Genomic DNA, 18,119 nt, shown 5'->3' with positions numbered 1-18,119 from the left:
GTCTCAAATGGCTTTCCGACTCAAGTGAGCAATATTTAAACGTGGTTGTTGTTTTTGATCACATTGCAAGTTTGTTGAATGTTATCATATTGAAATATCTGTTGCGAGTTTCTCAGTGACCCATAAAGTGGAGGATGTTGAAATGAATGCCTAGGTGCTCTTTTAAAGTGCATTTGTTACACAACACATCTCCAGCCTCTAAAAAGTCATGCCACTCTTCGAGCAGTGACTCATGACTTGCTCTTTGTCAGATCTTTGAGTCCAGTGCAGGATGAGTGTGATGGTATTTTTCTTTTTTTTTAGTAATAGAGTTTGACATTTAAGCTGCATCAATGTTAGAAATGCCTGTAACTTGGTATTATCTGCATTTTACATGTAACACTTTAAAGAAAATGTCATTTTATATAGGTAAATTGAGATAAAAATAAGTCATGAAAAAGCCCAAAAATTATTTTATGAAATATACTGAACATGTTTTTAGGATTTGTTTTTAACTTTATATCATTCTCTCATTACATTTCATTTCTTCAGAAGAAAACACACACACACACACAAACATATGTGTTATATCATCATACTACACAAATAGGAGTAATTATATTCAGACTACATTTTTTAAAAGATTAGATTAGTCATTTTAAAATATTCTGCAAGACGGAATTTCACAAACAGTGTTAGTGACTGGGATTGAGTGGAAGTGTGTCTTTACCCACTCTCTCAAAATGCACAAATGGCCTCGTTGAGTTTTAGACAGTTGATGGAATTGTTACTTGCAAAGTCATGCCAAATTTTAACCCATGAAGTACTCGTGCACTTTCTGAGAGATGGTCATCAGTAGGCTCTCATCTCTTCACTCTCGAGTATCAGATTGAGTATTTATCCCTGGCATTTTTATATGTAGCCTAAGTCATATTGTGCAGTGATTATTTGTATTATTCATTCAGTATTTTTTTTGTTCGCATTTAAAAGCGGTAGACATCAAATTTTTTAACATCTCATTTCTTCATCAATTTATTAAAAGTCAATCATTGCAGGTGCAATGCCATGAACCCTACACCCCCACAGCAAACAGAATAGTCGTGGTTCTTAAACGGTGATATGAACCGAACCGTGGCATTGGTATATAGTTACATCCAGGGTGTGATTTGAAAAAAAACAAACAACATTTTTATGAAATGTTTTTAACAGAAACTGTATTTAACATGATCACAGTTTAATAAAAAAATATTGTATGTTAGGCCTATTAATATTAATGATTGAATTGATGAAGTCCCCACATCACCCCAGGCAAATTGTACCTTGGTTACCCCCTTGGTTATATAAAATATTTCTTATGCCCATAGAGTCCTCGAGCTTGGACTCAAAGCGTGCAGCGTCGCTGAATACTGGCACTGCCACACATGACTACCGTCCCTATTGATGCACTACGGTTAAATATTAACAAGTATGAATGAGATTTGAGAGCAACAGGGACAACTGTCCGTTGTTTTGTTAGTTTTTCTTTTGTGAAGTTTTACCCAAAATGCTATCTTACACTCTCAGAAAAAAAAGGCACAAAGCTGTGATTGGGGTGTTGGAGTCACAGGGAGTCACTTTATATTAACTTGTGTTGTAAGTGCATGGAAGTGAACATAATTTAAAAAAAAGTGCTACCCTTATTTTTGTAGTTTTATTAGGGAATCAGTTGTTGACCTCTGGAATCACCCACGGTAAGTACTTTCTGTTTGCGATGGATTGTATAGCGTCAAATTCAGTACAAACATTGTATACATATGTTTTTTGTATACAGAGCACCAAAATCCAAATGATCAAGCCAGTAGTTCAAGTAGCATGGCAAATCTCTCAGTTACTAACAAACGAAATCTTTAGATTTTCTTACACAACTCCTGCTTTACAAAACGATGCCAATGTCCCCTTTCTAACTTCTAGTGTTATTTCCCTTGGAATGCTTTGTAAAGTAGGCTGCCATGAGCGCACAGGCTCTGAGTCTTCAATATTTATGCTCCTCACACTATAAATAGAGCCAGCACAGTATCTGTCAGTTGGAGAGCTAGCGTATGTGGGTGGATTGAAGGTATATTTTGGGCTTCTCAAATCAAAAGAATAAAGATTTTTACAGAGACTAAATTACTAATCAGTTGAGCTATTATTGACCAACCCTATTGTTCCATGTGGGCACGAAGTGTTACGGATTTCCTTGCAATTATATTGTCAGTCTTTTCTAATGTGAGAAAGAGTTTGACAGTCAGGCGGAGCAATTATTTCTGGCACAGTGAAGGCTTGCAGACAAGTTTTGTGTGCGTTTGTGTGTGTGTGTGTGTGTGTGAGAGAGAAAGAGAGTTTGTGTCGGTTGATTCGTTCTTGCATATATTTGAAATTCAGTCCTATTTCAAGAAGCTGGTATTGTTTGGTGTTTTTTCTTAATGCATTACACCGGTCGTTGTTTTATGACTGTAAACTTCTTTCTTTGACTTCAACAAAACAGCCTCAGCTCAGTAAACATCTACCTTATGTGTGTCACCACAGCCTGTTTTAACAGCATTGCCATGGAGACAGAGCAAGAGAAGCAGAAACAATGGCTGTTCTCTAGGATATCTCTCTCTCTCTCTCTCCCTCGTTCTCTGCTGGATACGGGCTCATAATTACTGCCTGCAATATACATCATGTCATGCCCTCGACAAATGTAAAGGGCTTTGGGAAGCTCTAGCCTACCATTAGTATGATGCTTGTGACATCACAAATAACAAACATACTCCGTTTAATGATTCCCATAGTGAACGTGTAGCATAGTGATTTTAGTTTTAAAGGGCAACTGAACGTGTAAAAATCATGCATTATTCAAGCTTTATGAGATAATATGCATTATCGCATAGAAAAGTGCATCAGTGCTGTAATTAGAAGCAAGGATGGTGATATGGAAAACAGCAAAAGTTTTACCAAAGGAATTTTTATATTAGATTTTGTCCCAAAATCAAAATGTGCATAACATAACATCGATTATTAAAGACGCTGTAAATCATTCAAGGTGCGTGTGTTTCTTTTTAAGACCGTGTATAAAATGTGTCTATGGCTGACAGATATGACTGAAATACCAGTAGGTGTCCTAGGAAATTGCATGGCTCTGTCAAAGCCGCGAGAGCTGTATTTTCGCTCTTTGCTGCGATTCATTTGCTGCGTCCGAAATCACATACTGTCAAATGTACAAATGACTTCTAAGCTATTACATATATTCTGTGCATGTCACATAGATTTCAAAATCTGTTTGGAAGCAGTTGTTATTTTTTTCACCTTTTTATAGGTATTCGGATTTACTATTTTGTTGTAGTGGTTTTTGCCTAGGCTACTACATACTATATATATATATATATATATATATATATATATATATATATATATATATATATATATATAAAAATATGATGGTTGACAGATTTAAAACATAATGACAGAAATTAACAAAATTGTTTTATATATATATATATATATATATATATATATATATATATATATATATATATATATATATATATATATATATATATAAATAAAACAATTTTGTTAATTTCTGTCATTATATATATACATATGGTCCAAATTTTTTGTGAAAAGATTTCCTGTATGCAAATATGAATTTATTTAGATTTTGAGGTCTTGAGAAAGTTCTTTGATATTCACCCAAAAGCATCTTATTAGTGATATGCATAAGCATTGATATGGTTAATCATTATTTTACAGCATTGTGTGGGTGGTGACACTGCAGATCTCATCAAGCTACAGTGTTGTGTTTTGGGCTAGATTCAGAGATGCCGTGTTTTGGATCATAAAGGATGTTGCCGGAATATAAAAATACTAAAGAGAAATTCAAACTAATAGACACTGAAATAGTACTTGGTGAAACATTCGTGCTATAGAGAGACTGATGTCTGCTGAGAGTTCATCTGAAGCGCCACCATTGCTAATGCTCCTTGTCAGATGTCCTAAAAGATTTGAAACGCTCTCGTTCATCTTAAAGATGGATCTGAAGATTAAAAGAAGTTCTTTAGACTCTGGACAGTTTTGTATGCTGCTGTTAATAGTTTTGCACCACGCATATGAAGTGTGGACATGCTTACTGAGCGTTCAGTAGTGCGCGGTGGAATTGCTTTGTGGATGTTGCGCCACACAATGCACAATATTTTTCATACACTTTCTACCAATTAGTTTTAAACCATTGTTTTAAGCATCACTTATTTCCTTTCCATAGGGTGCAGGTGGAATTTTATGTAAATGAAAACACATTCAAGGAGAGGTTGAAGCTCTTTTTCATCAAAAACCAAAGGTCAAGTAAGTAAAAACTTTTGACCCCTTGAGCCATTTACAGCCAACAAAACAGAACCTGCTATTACAAGCATAAACAATACTCAAGATTTTTATGGATTTCAATATCACTATACATGCACATGTGCAGTGCCTCCATATTCTTTCCCATTTATGTGGTTTATTACTGGCTAAATCATCATAACAGCAAAGGTGACTTTATTTTAACTGTTTGTGTGAATTTATGATGGTACTGTAAGTTTTCAGGATTTTAAGGCTGTTAAATAATTTATAACACATTTTCCAGATGGGTTTTCTATGGTGTGAAGCTCCACTTCATAATTTACTGTATTCCAGGTCTCAGAATACGCCTCTTCAACCTCTCCTTGAAGTTGTTAACATGCCTCCTTTATATAATCAGAGTCTCCCTAGATGATCCAACTAACCAGGTCACATGTGCACGGTGAGTAAAAATTGTATTATATATGAAAATATTATTAATCTTCATGTGACTACCATTCAAAAAATTGGGGTTAGTTTGATAATATAGTATACAGTGATATATATGATATAGTATAATATAGTATGAACATTTTTATTACAATTTTAAACAAATGTTTTCTAATTTAATATGTTTTATAATGTAATTTACTCCTGTAATGGCAAACCTGAAATTTCATCATCATTGCATCGAGTTTTCAGCATTAAACGAATCTTCCGAAAACCATCCAAGTAACATATTTCATTATTATCAATTTTGCTAACAATTGTGTTGCTTGATATTTTCTGTAGAAACCTTGGTGCATTTTGACAGGATAGAAAGTTTAAGAGAACTGTATTTTAACTGTTTTGCAACATCACAAATACATGTAGTGTCACTTTTAGTTATTTTAATGCAGTACTGAAGAATAAAAGTATTGAAGAATACCGAAGAATAAAAGTGTCTTGATCCAAACTTTTGAATGGTAATCTTTTCTCTCATGTAACACAAAAGATCTTGCTTTTGTGATGCTGCTTTTTTACAACAGTCCATTTCAGCTCCTCACTGATGTGATCCTGCAATAAAAAAAAAAATGCTTGTTCTGTGCAAAATCAGACAACTTCAAAGTATCATCAGTAATGAAACACTGCTTGTCCGGTCGTCTTAGCAGATCTGAACAAACTGCTGCACAATGATTTCGCTTCAAATCGTCTGTGACATGACAACAGCGGCGCACCAAAACAAAATCCATTATAGTACGTCTCAAAAGCACTGCTTAAATTACTTGAGACCGATTCTCAGGTACAGCCCAGACTCCTCAGTCTGAAGTGTCCATTAGAGACCAGCCACAAGAACCATTCAGGGACAGCGCGTCTTATTAACCGACAGAAAGAGAGAGCAGCGTGCACTTGTGTGAGGCATGCTGGGATAGGAGAGGGTGTCCTACAAGCGCTAATCAAACGAGAGAGGCCGTCCCATGCAGTCGTTTATGCCAGAGCCAGCAGGCAAGATCCCTCAGTGTTTGGATCCTGATGTATGTTATGTACTAACCGCCTGTTACGGTGATTATAGGAAACACTGCACGAACATTACAGATGCCCTTTGCAGCAAAGCCTGTGGCAACATCACAACAAACCTGACCGCAGATCCCACACAAATAAACTGGTGAGACTTAAATAAATCGAACTGATAAGGGTGTTTTGCGATCCTTTTCTCTAATTTTCTCATGTGTATGTTTTTCTTGTGAAGGGAGTTAATATTTTGGGTGAATAGGAGAGTTCCTGTATGGGCGATACAGGTAGGTAGAGATTTTTTTTCCTTTTGTGATTCCTGGAAAAAATCTTTCTACACTATTTATTTAAAAATGCATGTCATTTCTTTTGTGTTTTAGAATCGTATTTTAAAAAGACTTTTTTTTTTTTTTTTTGTGCTAACCATTATCTTAGATTAAATATACAATATCCGTTACAAGAATAAATATCTAGGAAGAGTAAATGGAAGTAGTAGTTTTTAAAGAAGTATGTGCAGATTGGCTGATTGTGAAAGTATTTAAATATCTTAAATTCTGGAATTAAGACCACTGCACAGTTGCAAGTACAATATGGCTTTTATACAACACTTTATACAAAACAAGTTACACTGTTTAAGATACATTGACTACAAAATCAGACACTTGTTTGGTTCCTTAAGAAAAGGTGTGCTTTGAACAAATCAGTTGAATTGATTTTTTAAAGATATTTTGAATGAATCAGTCAATCATTTGTTCAGTTCCTTTACAAATCATTATGCAGTAAACAAATCAATTGAGTGTTTCCCTCATGAAAATGATTTTTTATTACCATCAGTCGGTGTAATGGTGTAACCTGCAGAAGGAGTTAATGAGAAATACCCCCTACTGCATGGAGTGATATAAACAGTAGCACCAGTTATCCTCTCAGTGGTTCTGACTGTCACATGCAATTTTCTTCTGTCCTGTTTGCTGTGTGGACTCGACCAGAGAGCAGTAGAGGTGCACAGGACAGACCCTAGAAGGGTTTCAATTGCATAACCTTTTTTTTTAAGAGTGTACATCACTATTCACATGTCTTTATGATAACTAATTGTTTATCACTCTCAAACAGTACTCAAAATCTGAAAGGATTTAAAGTTATTTCCTGAAATCTCATTATATTATGCTATTGATACTCCACTAATCAAAATGATGATAATGTTTTCTGTACCACAGGTGACAGTGGCCTTAATTAGCTTCTTGCAAGCAATGCTTCTGGTGTATCTCAGCTACAAGGTAAGATCACTGCCATTGTTATTCTGCTCTTGTGAGCTTTCTAACCACCGATCTAAATTAAATCGGACTATTTCTGCTTCTCTTGGTTCGCTTAAGGGCCACTTTGCATCCTCGTTTCCCTATAATAGGAAGTGTTTTTCATTTTTGACAGAAAAAAACTAGTTTTCTTGTTTCTATTTCACTAGAATAAAGCTGAATTTTTCTACTGCTGGAAGCTTAAAGGAACAGTTCAACCAAAACTGAAAATTCTGTTATCATTTATTCATCCTCAAAGTAGTTCCAAACCTGAATGAATTTCTTTGTTCTGCCGAGCACAAAGGAAGAAAAAATTTTGTAACCAGGTTGTTTTGGGTCAAAGACATTCATACAGATTGAGGACTACTCGAGGATGAGAAAATTATGACAGAATTAAAACTATTCCTTCAAGCTTTGCCGTGGCCTAATAAAATAGTGCATCCCAACTTGCAGACTTGGACTATTCAGAAAGCTGTAGTGTACTTTTTTTCCCCTGATGTCAGTAGATGCACTTTTAATTGTCTCTGCTCATAATAGACGGGATACAAGAAAACCTCCCATTTGTCATAATTTAAAAATCTGTTCAAATCACCACATCACACAAAGCCTGTTTTCACCACAAACTAAACAGAAACTGAACCTTTAACTTTTTTCTGAATTTCGGAATTTTCGGACATATTTTGAGAATTCTGAGTTTATATCTCATAATTCTGTTTTCGTTTCAGCCACGAAAAAGGTCATTGTAACATTTATCTCACTTAACTTAACTTTCCTTCTCCGAATTGCAGGTTTATCAGTTAATCTGAAAACTGTAAGATTACAAATTGCAAATGCCTTTTTTCAATTTTGTTATTCTGTTGTGGATATGGGCTTCCGTTCAAAATAGTACAAACTACCAGCCATTTTCACACTGTAGCTTAAAGGCCGTAATTCCAATGTCGCTATTTAGAACAGATTTTTTTCATTATATAATTCAGTTAGGGTGTTTATATTTATTTATTTATTATTTGTGCAATAAATGTGTATTAAATGTGCTATTTTTATGCTTTTGCTAAATTTTTTTTTCTAGGGGAACATTTGGGAGCAGATTTTCCAAATCTCCTTTATCATTGAGATGATCAATACAGTGCCATTCATAATTACAGTAAGTTTTAAAGATATCTGGTGGACACAAAAGCACGTATGCAGCTGCTGCTGTGAAACAATCATTGTTGATACTAACTGTTGTTGTGATAGTATTGTTGTGACTGATGGTAATTATATGAGTAGCCATTGACATTTAAAAACCACCTGTGATAGGGAATGATTATTACCGAAAATTAACAATTAGCCACATAACAAATAACCATTTGACCTGCATTCAGTGGGAGCAAATTACAAGATGTTTAATTCCTTTCTGCTAATGCCATTACAGATGTAAAAGCTATGGAGTTGAACGCAACACAGTTATGCCTTTCTGTTATAAATGTTTCGAATGTTTTATACTAGATCGAAATATGTCTGATACGATCGTCCTTCATTCTATGAGCGTTTTCTTTTCTAGATCTTTTGGCCTCCACTGAGGAACATATTTGTTCCCGTGTTTCTTAATTGCTGGCTTGCCAAATCAGCGCTGGAGAACATGATTGTAAGTAGTTTTTGCAGCTGTGCAGTGCATTTCACACGCCTATGGAAAAAGATGCTGGGTGTCTTGGTAGAATAACGTGGGTGGTATTTGTTAATATCGCCTTGTTGGGAAGCTTTACTTCATTATGCACTTGACAAATGAAAATGCATCATCAATGAGCAAAACTTTGAGAGGGTGCCAGCGTTCCCTTCCCTGCCAGATGGTTGGGTCAAATGGCCAGAGAGAACCTAGCAGGGGGAATGTCCTTTTACAAATGCTTTAAGCAAAGATATTGGTGGAAGACAAAAACTAACCACAACAAAAAATGTCACAGGGAAGATATATTTCTCTGTTTTACCTCAAAGTTTTGTTAAAATATATTTTCCTTGTGAGTCGTGATCTCTTTTAGTTGACATACATGTGTACCTCATGTACAACTGAGCAGTACACTTTGTAGTGTATTCGCATTTTTCTTACTGTATTTTGCTCTGTTACGTTCTGCAGAATAGAAGCATTAGTTATTTGAGGAGCGCTAGACCTTCATTGTACAATGAATGAGCGATAATGAAGGTTATTAAGTTCTCTTTAAAGCAGGCACTTAAATGGGCAGTCTTTCTTTCAGAACAGGGCTTTTACAGTTATCTCACTTTGCCTGCAATATGTGCGTATATGTACTTGTCTTGCCTTATTCTCTGAGGAATGAGATCTCTTTCACCTGCTTCTGTTCCTTTCTAGAACGATCTCCATCGTGCCATTCAACGCACACACTCTGCCATGTTCAACCAGGTCCTCATTCTGATCTGTACACTGCTCTGTCTGGTCTTTACTGGGTAAAGCTCTTTGATCTCTTTCAACCCTGATGGGGCTTCAGTCTTTTACAGGCCTTTATCTAATGCAGCAAACCTGAAACAGTCCCACTCAGATACATTAACTGTCCTGATCAAATCATCCAAAAATATTTTACCTCTGCGGGGTCAAAACAAGATGCTACTGTTTTAATAGAAGTTCTGAAACAGCTCACTTTTTTTCAGCAGTCTGGGTTCTGGAAGTACTTCCCTGTTCATTTTCTCTGTAGGGACTGAAAAATAAATCCTTTGTAAGGAGCTGTAAGCCATAAACTGAACTACCCAGCTCTGACATGAATCTTATTTCAAACTTTGTTTCAAAGCAAAAAAGTCTTTTGAAAATTTGAGGAAAAAGACAAAGGGGTATAAAGGTATGCAAATGTAATACTTTTTCTTATACAGTGTAGGTCACGTAGCACATGAAAAGAAATCTGCATTATCACAAGAATAAATTACATTTATACATTTAAATAGAAAACTGTAATTTTAGATTGCTATAACAAATTCACAGTACATTACTTTTTTATGAATTTTACAAGTCTCTCTTGAACAGTAAATGCTTTCAGTACCTGGTATTTTTAGCTTTATTGCTGTATTTGAAAGCATGATTTTTTTAAATGAAATAATTGAAGCTTTAAACATAAAGGTAAATTATGTTCCTTTTCATCAAAGTGTCATAAGGTGCTTAATTTTCATTTATTATCCTCAGGAGGTCAAGCTTCAGTAATTATTAGCCTACTTGATTTATTTTGTATCAGCATATGTTTGCATGTGTCTGAATAAAGTTCTTATGGATTTCAACAACCACAGAATGTGATAAACTGTTTGAGTATTTATGTATTTACATTATAATTTAAATTGATGCTATAATGTAAACCACACAGTGGTTTTAAAGTACCCATTTTAGACATTTCATGACATGTAATATGTTGTGGAACAAAATGGGAAAGTCTTGAAATAATTCTAACCACAGACCTTATAATACTCAAAATCAAAAAACGCTATTTTAGAAACCCATTTGAAATTCCTGAGGGAGCCCATGGTGAAATGGCCTTCTGGGCAAGCCTACAAATTGCCATCATGACTGAATACCTCTAAGTCCTATTTGTGGAAAGAGCCTTATATATATATATATATATATATATATATATATATATATATATATATATATCTTTCTAATGAAACAGTAACAATGCTCTGATGCTAAATTTATTAGATATAGTCTCTGTTCTCCAAATTGTTTCCTCAAGTTCTTTTCTAATACTTCATAGGGCTTGTGGGATTCAGCACCTCGAGCGGGCAGGGAAAAATCTCACCCTTTTCGACGCTTTATATTTCTGCATCGTCACCTTCTCGACTGTTGGGTATGGAGACGTCACACCCAGAATCTGGCCCTCTCAGCTACTCGTGGTCATCATGATCTGTGTGGCTCTGGTGGTGCTGCCATTACAGGTGATACGACTACACACATCACAGTCATCGCAATCACCAGCCTTAGTGTTTTCATGTTTAAAATTAAAAACCTGCTGAAAATTGACCCACCTTTTAGGGCACCCAACATGTAAATTAATTTATTTCTCATTGGAACCGATTGGGAAAATTTACAATTGCGTAATTTCTTACTATTGGATTTTCTGTAATGAATAGGTGCCGTCAGAATAGGAGTCCAAACAGCTGATAAAAACAATCAATTAACATATTGTGAAATGCTGCATGTTTGTAATAAAGAAACCCATTAAGATCTTGAACCATTGCTTCATTGCATCCAAAACATCCTTTACCATAGTATTGTTTTCTCTAGTGAAAGTCATCTTACTTGAATCAGGAATAAAATATGCACAGATTACAAGTGCAAAAAGTCAGGAAAGAGTTTTTTACAAATTTAAAACATCTTAATAGATTTGTTTCTTTAAAAACATTCACCTTTACGCTTCACTAGATGTTAATTGCTGGACTGGTGTGGCATGGATTGATTTATTGATTGGTTTTATTGATATTTGGACTCTCTTATTGATATTCTGACTGCACTCATTCACGGCAGAGGATACATTGGAAGGGAAATCCAACCTCACTGAACGGTTTTTGCATTTTAATTTTTTTAGATGATTAAATCAGAAATTCGTGGAATAGTTAATAACATACTGCATTTACATAGTACTTATTTACTGTCTCTCATTTCGACACCAGTTTGAAGAGTTGGCTTATCTTTGGATGGAGAGGCAGAAGTCAGGTGGAAACTACAGCAGACATCGTGCTCAGACAGAAAAACATGTGGTTCTATGCGTCACTTCACTCAAAATAGACCTGCTCATGGATTTTCTCAACGAGTTCTATGCCCACCCGAGACTGCAGGTGCATGCATAATACCATATAAGATAGTGTTTATTTTTGCTCTGTGTATTACAATAATCTGTATTGTAATCTAGCTCAGTATGTGATGGTAGCATCATTAAATTTCAAATGTCTTGTAGGATTATTATGTGGTGATACTCTGTCCCTCTGAGATGGACATCCAGGTGCGGCGTATACTTCAGATCCCTCTGTGGTCTCAACGGGTCATCTACCTCCAAGGCTCTGCATTGAAGGACCAAGATCTGATGAGAGCCAAGTAAGTTTAACATTTTTGGGTTTTGTCTAAAAGGTCCCTTTATTATATGTAGATGCATTTTTGAGCATGATTCAAGTAGGAAAATTAAAGAACTAAGAAATGAAAAGACTACAGTTTTGGATAGAAATTTATAGACATGTCATGTCCATTGGCTTACCCACACAGATGTTTAAACCAAGAGGATTTAAATGCAAAATAAATGGTTGTATCTTTGAATATAAAGTTGCGCTATTATTGTTATTAATGAGAGAATGGATGTACTCTTTCACTTTAAAACAATAATTGGATTTCACTGTAACTTCCTCCAGCACACACACAGACAAAAGCGGTTTTCGTTTGGTTATGCCTTATCTCACTTAGGTCACTAAATGAACTTGCCAGAACTTGACATTAAATTCACCTTCAAAATGGACCTACAGATTTCCAATGTATCAGTCACATTTCAGTTTGAATTGAGAGAGCTTTTAGGCTGATACAGACATCAATCCAATGGATCAGCTAACTTATCTGTTACTGCATGTGATTTCATCAAGTCCTTTTTAAATACATTGGTTTGTCTCTAGATTACTGAGAACATTTGAGAATTGACCTCGGAATGAGATTAATATTGTCAGAGATTTTCATTTTCCACGTAGCCTCACAGTGAGAGCTCTTGTGCATTCAACAGTATATTAAGATTTACAATACATTCACCAAAAACATGCAGTGCGGTTCTTTATAACTAAACCGTTTTTTTATTTAGTAAGGTGACTACAATGTCTATGAAGTGTGGACATCGATAGTACAGCTTGCAAGAGCTGTACTTAAAGCAGCAAATGTGTTGGCCAATTTATGGCTCGCTATAAAGTGCACAGCAATGCTTCACTGTTAAGGTTTGGCTTAATGGCAGGCTAAGCAGTTTAGCTAATTAAATTAGCATAATCTCATTATTCTCTGTGAAAGACAACGTGTGTTTCTGTCTTTTTAGATTCTGAGAGTGAACGAGCTGTTAGTAAACTTCAGTCACAAGCCACTTTCTCACAGTGACAAGCACGTCGGTGTGGCATTTTTATAATTTAAACTTGCATGGGCTCACTGATGAACTGTTTCCAAATGGAAGCTTTGGACAGACTCCCAAAAAATAGAACTAAATTAGTCTGTGAGGATATTTGAAGAGTCAACCTGCAAGCTCCACTGCCAGAGCCAAACCTGACACCAGTCTCAAGCCCATCTGTTCCTTATTAAAGCAGCCCTGAAATTTAAGGATAATATATGTGCTTCTTCCTGCAATGTAACTGCACTTAAAATCCTACTATATTCCTTCATTATAAATGCAGCGCATGTGTCTCAATATGCCCACTTCATATTCTAGTGCATGAATTTCTCATAAAAGTCAGTTTTTCTAACCAGTGTAATCTGTGTACTGTAATGGGAAGGCTGACATTTAAATAACGTTTTTTCTATGTGGAAAAAGTCATTTTCTAATTATTAAAATGTTTTCATTGCTGTCGCATATTACTGGATGAATTATGCATGTTGTGAGCAATTTACTTTTGCAGACACTTTAGAATAGGGAACACATATTGGCTGTTAACTTTGACTTTTCCGTGAACAAACTCTTCATTTGCTCCTTTTAATAGTTAAGGTATTGTCAAATTAAGGTAGGGAGTACGATTACTGGATCTGAAATATTGTCTTGCAGAATAAGGCATTAATATGCAGTTTATAGGTAGGTGTTTATAAACAGCCAATATGCCAGTAACATGCTAATGCTAAAAAACAACTAGCTAATACTGAGAATTGGTCCTTAAAGATATAGCCTTTTTGCCAGTAGTTATTTCTCACTGAGAACTTATTTTCTCAGTAGTTATCTCTAAAGCACGTATTGAGTTTAAAACAGGCTCTACGGAGAGCATCAGTGACATGATGCTGATGTGTTATCTGCTGTAATACAAACCGTTGGAAATCCACGCGACCAGGCACTTGTCTGGATTAAATGCAGAAATGTGCACTGCAGCTCATATTTTTTAAGCACTTCTATTAAAGTGTCATGAATTGTGCCATTTCAGCACAGGTCACTTGTCAACAAGAAATTGTTCTTTGGCTGGTTAGTATGATCCAGTTTGTCCCTGCTGCCGGCTAGTAAAATAAAGTCATTATGTAATTTCCCTTCATCTCCAGAGAAATTCATCTCTCTTTGTATCTTCTCAGAAATGTTGCAGTTCACACATAAAACTGCCAAAAAAAACATATATTAGTACATTCACAGAAAGGATAGTATCTGTGTTGCTGGGTTTACCTGTGTCTTGTGTTTTTTTTGGGACATTTATTTTTTTGCGTTATCATACACCAATTTTTTTTGCACTAATAATTTGTACAAACTAAAGGAAGAGTCAAAATTATATACTGTGGTAACTGACAGGATGTCACAGATGCTGCTGACAGAGTTTAACAGGAACTTGGAACATATCCCGAAAACACTGAAACGGTGTGAAACCTAGCAGAATATTAATGGAAGCTTTTTCGATGAGAAGAAACATCTCCAAGGCTAGTATGAAAGTGACCCTCAGTGCTGCATGGCAGTAATTACCTATTAGCACATTAATGCATACACACTTATGCAGGCCTTCAGGAGGAATTCTCTTTACATCTGAGTGACAGCGCTGTGTAACGATGTTCTGTTTCCTGCAGGATGGACGATGCAGAGGCATGCTTCATCCTCAGCAGCAGAAATGAAGTGGACCGCACTGCAGCTGTAAATATAACCTCATAGTTTCTTGCCAAAAGTGTAAGTTATTGGGGCTGCAAGAACAACTCAGTAAATAACTGAGAGGGAAAAGAACCTTAAATCCTATCTCATTATCGATTAGTCTGTCTTTGAGCTGTGAACTGAACTTTTTATCAGGGAAGCCACATCAAATTCTAAAAAATAAGCCTTTTTATTTTTTATTAAACAACAGACATTTTTTAAATTTGGGCTGCAGCAGATGAATATACAGCACGTGACATCACTGCGCCTTCTGCAGCCATGGTACGGCAGCAATTTTTCTTGATTTTTTTGCCGGAATGGCAGTGGGAAAGCTCGTGGGAAATTTTAAACATTTATTGTAGTAGTTGCAGCTCTAAAGGTATTTTTTTAGCACCTGTAATTCATTTTACGAATACAGCGATTGATTTTATCACTAAAACTGATGTTGTCTGATCTTACAGGATCATCAAACCATTCTGCGAGCGTGGGCCGTGAAGGACTTTGCTCCAAACTGTCCTCTGTATGTTCAGATTCTCAAACCCGAGAACAAATTCCATGTCAAATTTGCAGGTTAGTTTTTTTCATCTGTTTTTCATAAATCATATCCAGAGTTTAACAGACATGAAGCAGCGTTGGTGCGTAGTCATAATTTTTGGTTCTTTGACCAAAATGTAAGTAATTTATATAGTGCTAATACAACAGCAAGTCAACAAAGAATCTAACCTTTAAAATTCATTTTAATATATAAACATCAAATAAAACATTAAAAGTGTGAAATGTGAAAACTGTCTTATTTAGGGCCAATCTGTTTGCAGCATTTAGCGTATTGTATGTACTATAGATGGTTGTAGTGTGTGTTTCCTGTAGGTGTATGACTCATAAATATAGATTTGTTTGGATTCTACACCCTCCGTCTCCCAAGTTATGGTTCCTAATTGAATAGTTTCATGCCGTTTCATAAGCAGCTGTTTTTTATGTCCAGTATGGCCTCCACCTCTCAGGTCACACTACATTTGCATTTACATGTGTTCATTTAGCAGATGACGTGCGTGAAGCATTCAGAGGAAATAATAATTTCCCTTGTGCAGTGATATAAATGCACGTCGTCTCTGTCGTTGTGCATAATGGCTAGTCTATCACAAGGTCTGTAAGCGTATGACGTTATTTTTCTGGTTCAAGATGGTCTGTCAAGTTTTTAAAAGCCATGTAGTGTATTCCAGTCTTTGAAAAGTGAAAGTGTCTGCCTGTAATGAAACCAATTTGATCTGAACGAATTACCAAATCAACTCTGGGTCTTAAAGCTGATTAGTGATCTGGAATGGTAATGTTGGATTTGTTCTGAGAATTAGGCAGTTGATTTATGTGGTGAAAATGAGGTGTTTTTAGTTTCGTAATATATTGAAGCTTCTCAAGAACGACTGGTGTCCTAGAAGTGTTTATAGAGTTCAGCAGGGAGTCCATCTGCGCCTGGTGCATTATAATTTGAGAGCCGTCGTGTTGAAAATTATTCCTTTTTAAGGGAACATCAATGTTTTATAGTTTCTCATTTACCGGTATGATCAAGGGTGACTTGTATAAAATGAATATGTTATCACACAAATGATGTGTTGGATGCTTTGTGTGTCAGATCATGTGGTGTGTGAGGAGGAATTCAAGTATGCCATGCTGGCCCTGAACTGTGTGTGTCCAGCCACTTCTACGCTGGTCACACTCCTGGTGCACACGTCCCGTGGACAGTGAGTACCGATGGCTTCCTTTTTCCTCTGACACTGATGTAAGAGAAACGTTGTCTCAAATTCTGTTTAGTTTATTGAAGGATTTAATGATGAATAATGGCACCCCCCGTAACCTTTCCCGTTCTGTGATTCCTAACAAATAATAGTGTCACAATTAATTACTCACAGCGGATTTGCGAGGCGAACCAATCAATGCCATTAAAGTTGTTTTTGTTGATCATTTCCTAGAGGGAGACCGACCATGCATTCATCTGAACTCACAATAGTACTGATCTCACAATAATAGTATATTGGCATTTGCCGAAACGAGGTTTGGAGCGTGATCTTTGTGCTTGCGTTTGACCTGTCTGCTTCAGGGAGGGACAGACGTCTCCAGAACAGTGGCAGAGGACGTATGGCCGTTGCTCTGGGAATGAAGTGTACCACATCCGTTTGATGGACAGCAAGTTCTTTGGCGAATATGACGGGAAGAGTTTTACTTATGCCTCCTTCCACGCACATAAAAAGTGAGTGATTGGGGAACATTTACTTTGAACTGCACGATTTAATAGTAGAGTGCATGTGATGTGATATATACACCCTCCTAAAAAAACCCTGCTGTCAGCTTGTTGGGATTTTGCACATTTTCTTTCTATCTTTCTGTCTTACTTTATACCACTTTTAATGATCATTTTGAATCACATTTCATATATTTCAAAATGTTTGGCCTTCGTAAGATTTTTTCAAATGTTTTTTTAAGTCTCTTCTGCTGGCCAATGCTACATTTATTTGATAATTTTTTTTTTTTACAAATTTTAATATTGTAAAATATTATTTATTTACTGTATTTAAAAGCTACATTTGGTAACACTTTCTTAAGGCATTATATTCAGTACACAATGCATTATAATAAACCTTATTATGTGTTATAACGTCTCTCAAATAATCATACAAATGATTATACCACATTATAATATTTACGTATTTGTTTAATACGTATCTATATCATGTCTACATCATGGAAGAGCTAGGATAAATTTAAAGTCTGTGTTCGTCTGAAAGAAGAAAGTCATATACACCTAGGATGTCTTCCGGTTGAGCAAAATATGAGGTAATTTTTTTGTGGGGGGTGAACTATTCCCTTAAGAATACCCTTATAATATAACATATTATAAATACAGGCTTCATAGAAAGTGTTACCTGTGCTCTGTTTAATGTTTTTGTGAATACTGTGATACTAGAATTCTTTAAATAGAAAATTCAAAAGAACAGCATTTAGTGGAAATAGAAATATTTTAGAAATATCAGCTTATTACATCCTTGCATAATAGAAGTATGAATGTCTTAAAAACCCTATACTTTTAAAAAGTACTGTTTATATCAGGTAATTCACGCTGTCTATTATGGTTTTATCTAATTTACATTGTCATGGTCATTTGCATTTTATGATCACGTCGACTTCATTTGCATCATAATGTTTTATTCACATGATATATCACCTTGTACTTTACAGAATGACAAAGTTGAATATGATGTGCTCG

At 35.6% G+C, this 18,119-nt stretch overlaps 1 protein-coding gene across 15 annotated transcripts in view; it reads left to right on the top strand.

Moving 5' to 3' along the window:
* The window catches only part of kcnt1b (potassium sodium-activated channel subfamily T member 1b), a 70,558-nt gene that overhangs the window by 34,073 nt on the left and 18,366 nt on the right, over window positions 1–18,119 (top strand). For all 15 annotated transcript variants that reach the window (XR_006251078.1, XR_006251077.1, XR_006251079.1 and 12 more), the window contains 15 exons: window positions 4,244–4,323; window positions 4,654–4,759; window positions 5,849–5,941; window positions 6,026–6,074; window positions 7,002–7,061; window positions 8,146–8,220; window positions 8,620–8,703; window positions 9,418–9,512; window positions 10,799–10,979; window positions 11,715–11,879; window positions 11,999–12,135; window positions 14,806–14,869; window positions 15,325–15,433; window positions 16,491–16,599; window positions 16,956–17,105. Coding sequence is in view for 12 of the 15 variants with exons in the window: in XM_043240675.1 (XP_043096610.1) it covers window positions 4,244–4,323; window positions 4,654–4,759; window positions 5,849–5,941; window positions 6,026–6,074; window positions 7,002–7,061; window positions 8,146–8,220; window positions 8,620–8,703; window positions 9,418–9,512; window positions 10,799–10,979; window positions 11,715–11,879; window positions 11,999–12,135; window positions 14,806–14,869; window positions 15,325–15,433; window positions 16,491–16,599; window positions 16,956–17,105 (1,557 nt within the window). In the remaining 3 variants the exon portion in view is untranslated. The remainder of the gene's footprint in view (window positions 1–4,243; window positions 4,324–4,653; window positions 4,760–5,848; window positions 5,942–6,025; window positions 6,075–7,001; window positions 7,062–8,145; window positions 8,221–8,619; window positions 8,704–9,417; window positions 9,513–10,798; window positions 10,980–11,714; window positions 11,880–11,998; window positions 12,136–14,805; window positions 14,870–15,324; window positions 15,434–16,490; window positions 16,600–16,955; window positions 17,106–18,119) is intronic.

The sequence above is a fragment of the Puntigrus tetrazona genome, chromosome 5 (assembly GCF_018831695.1).
Source record: "Puntigrus tetrazona isolate hp1 chromosome 5, ASM1883169v1, whole genome shotgun sequence".
NCBI lineage: Eukaryota > Metazoa > Chordata > Actinopteri > Cypriniformes > Cyprinidae > Puntigrus > Puntigrus tetrazona.
Note: the sequence above shows the minus strand (reverse complement) of the source record. Positions and strands in the feature narration are given on the sequence as shown.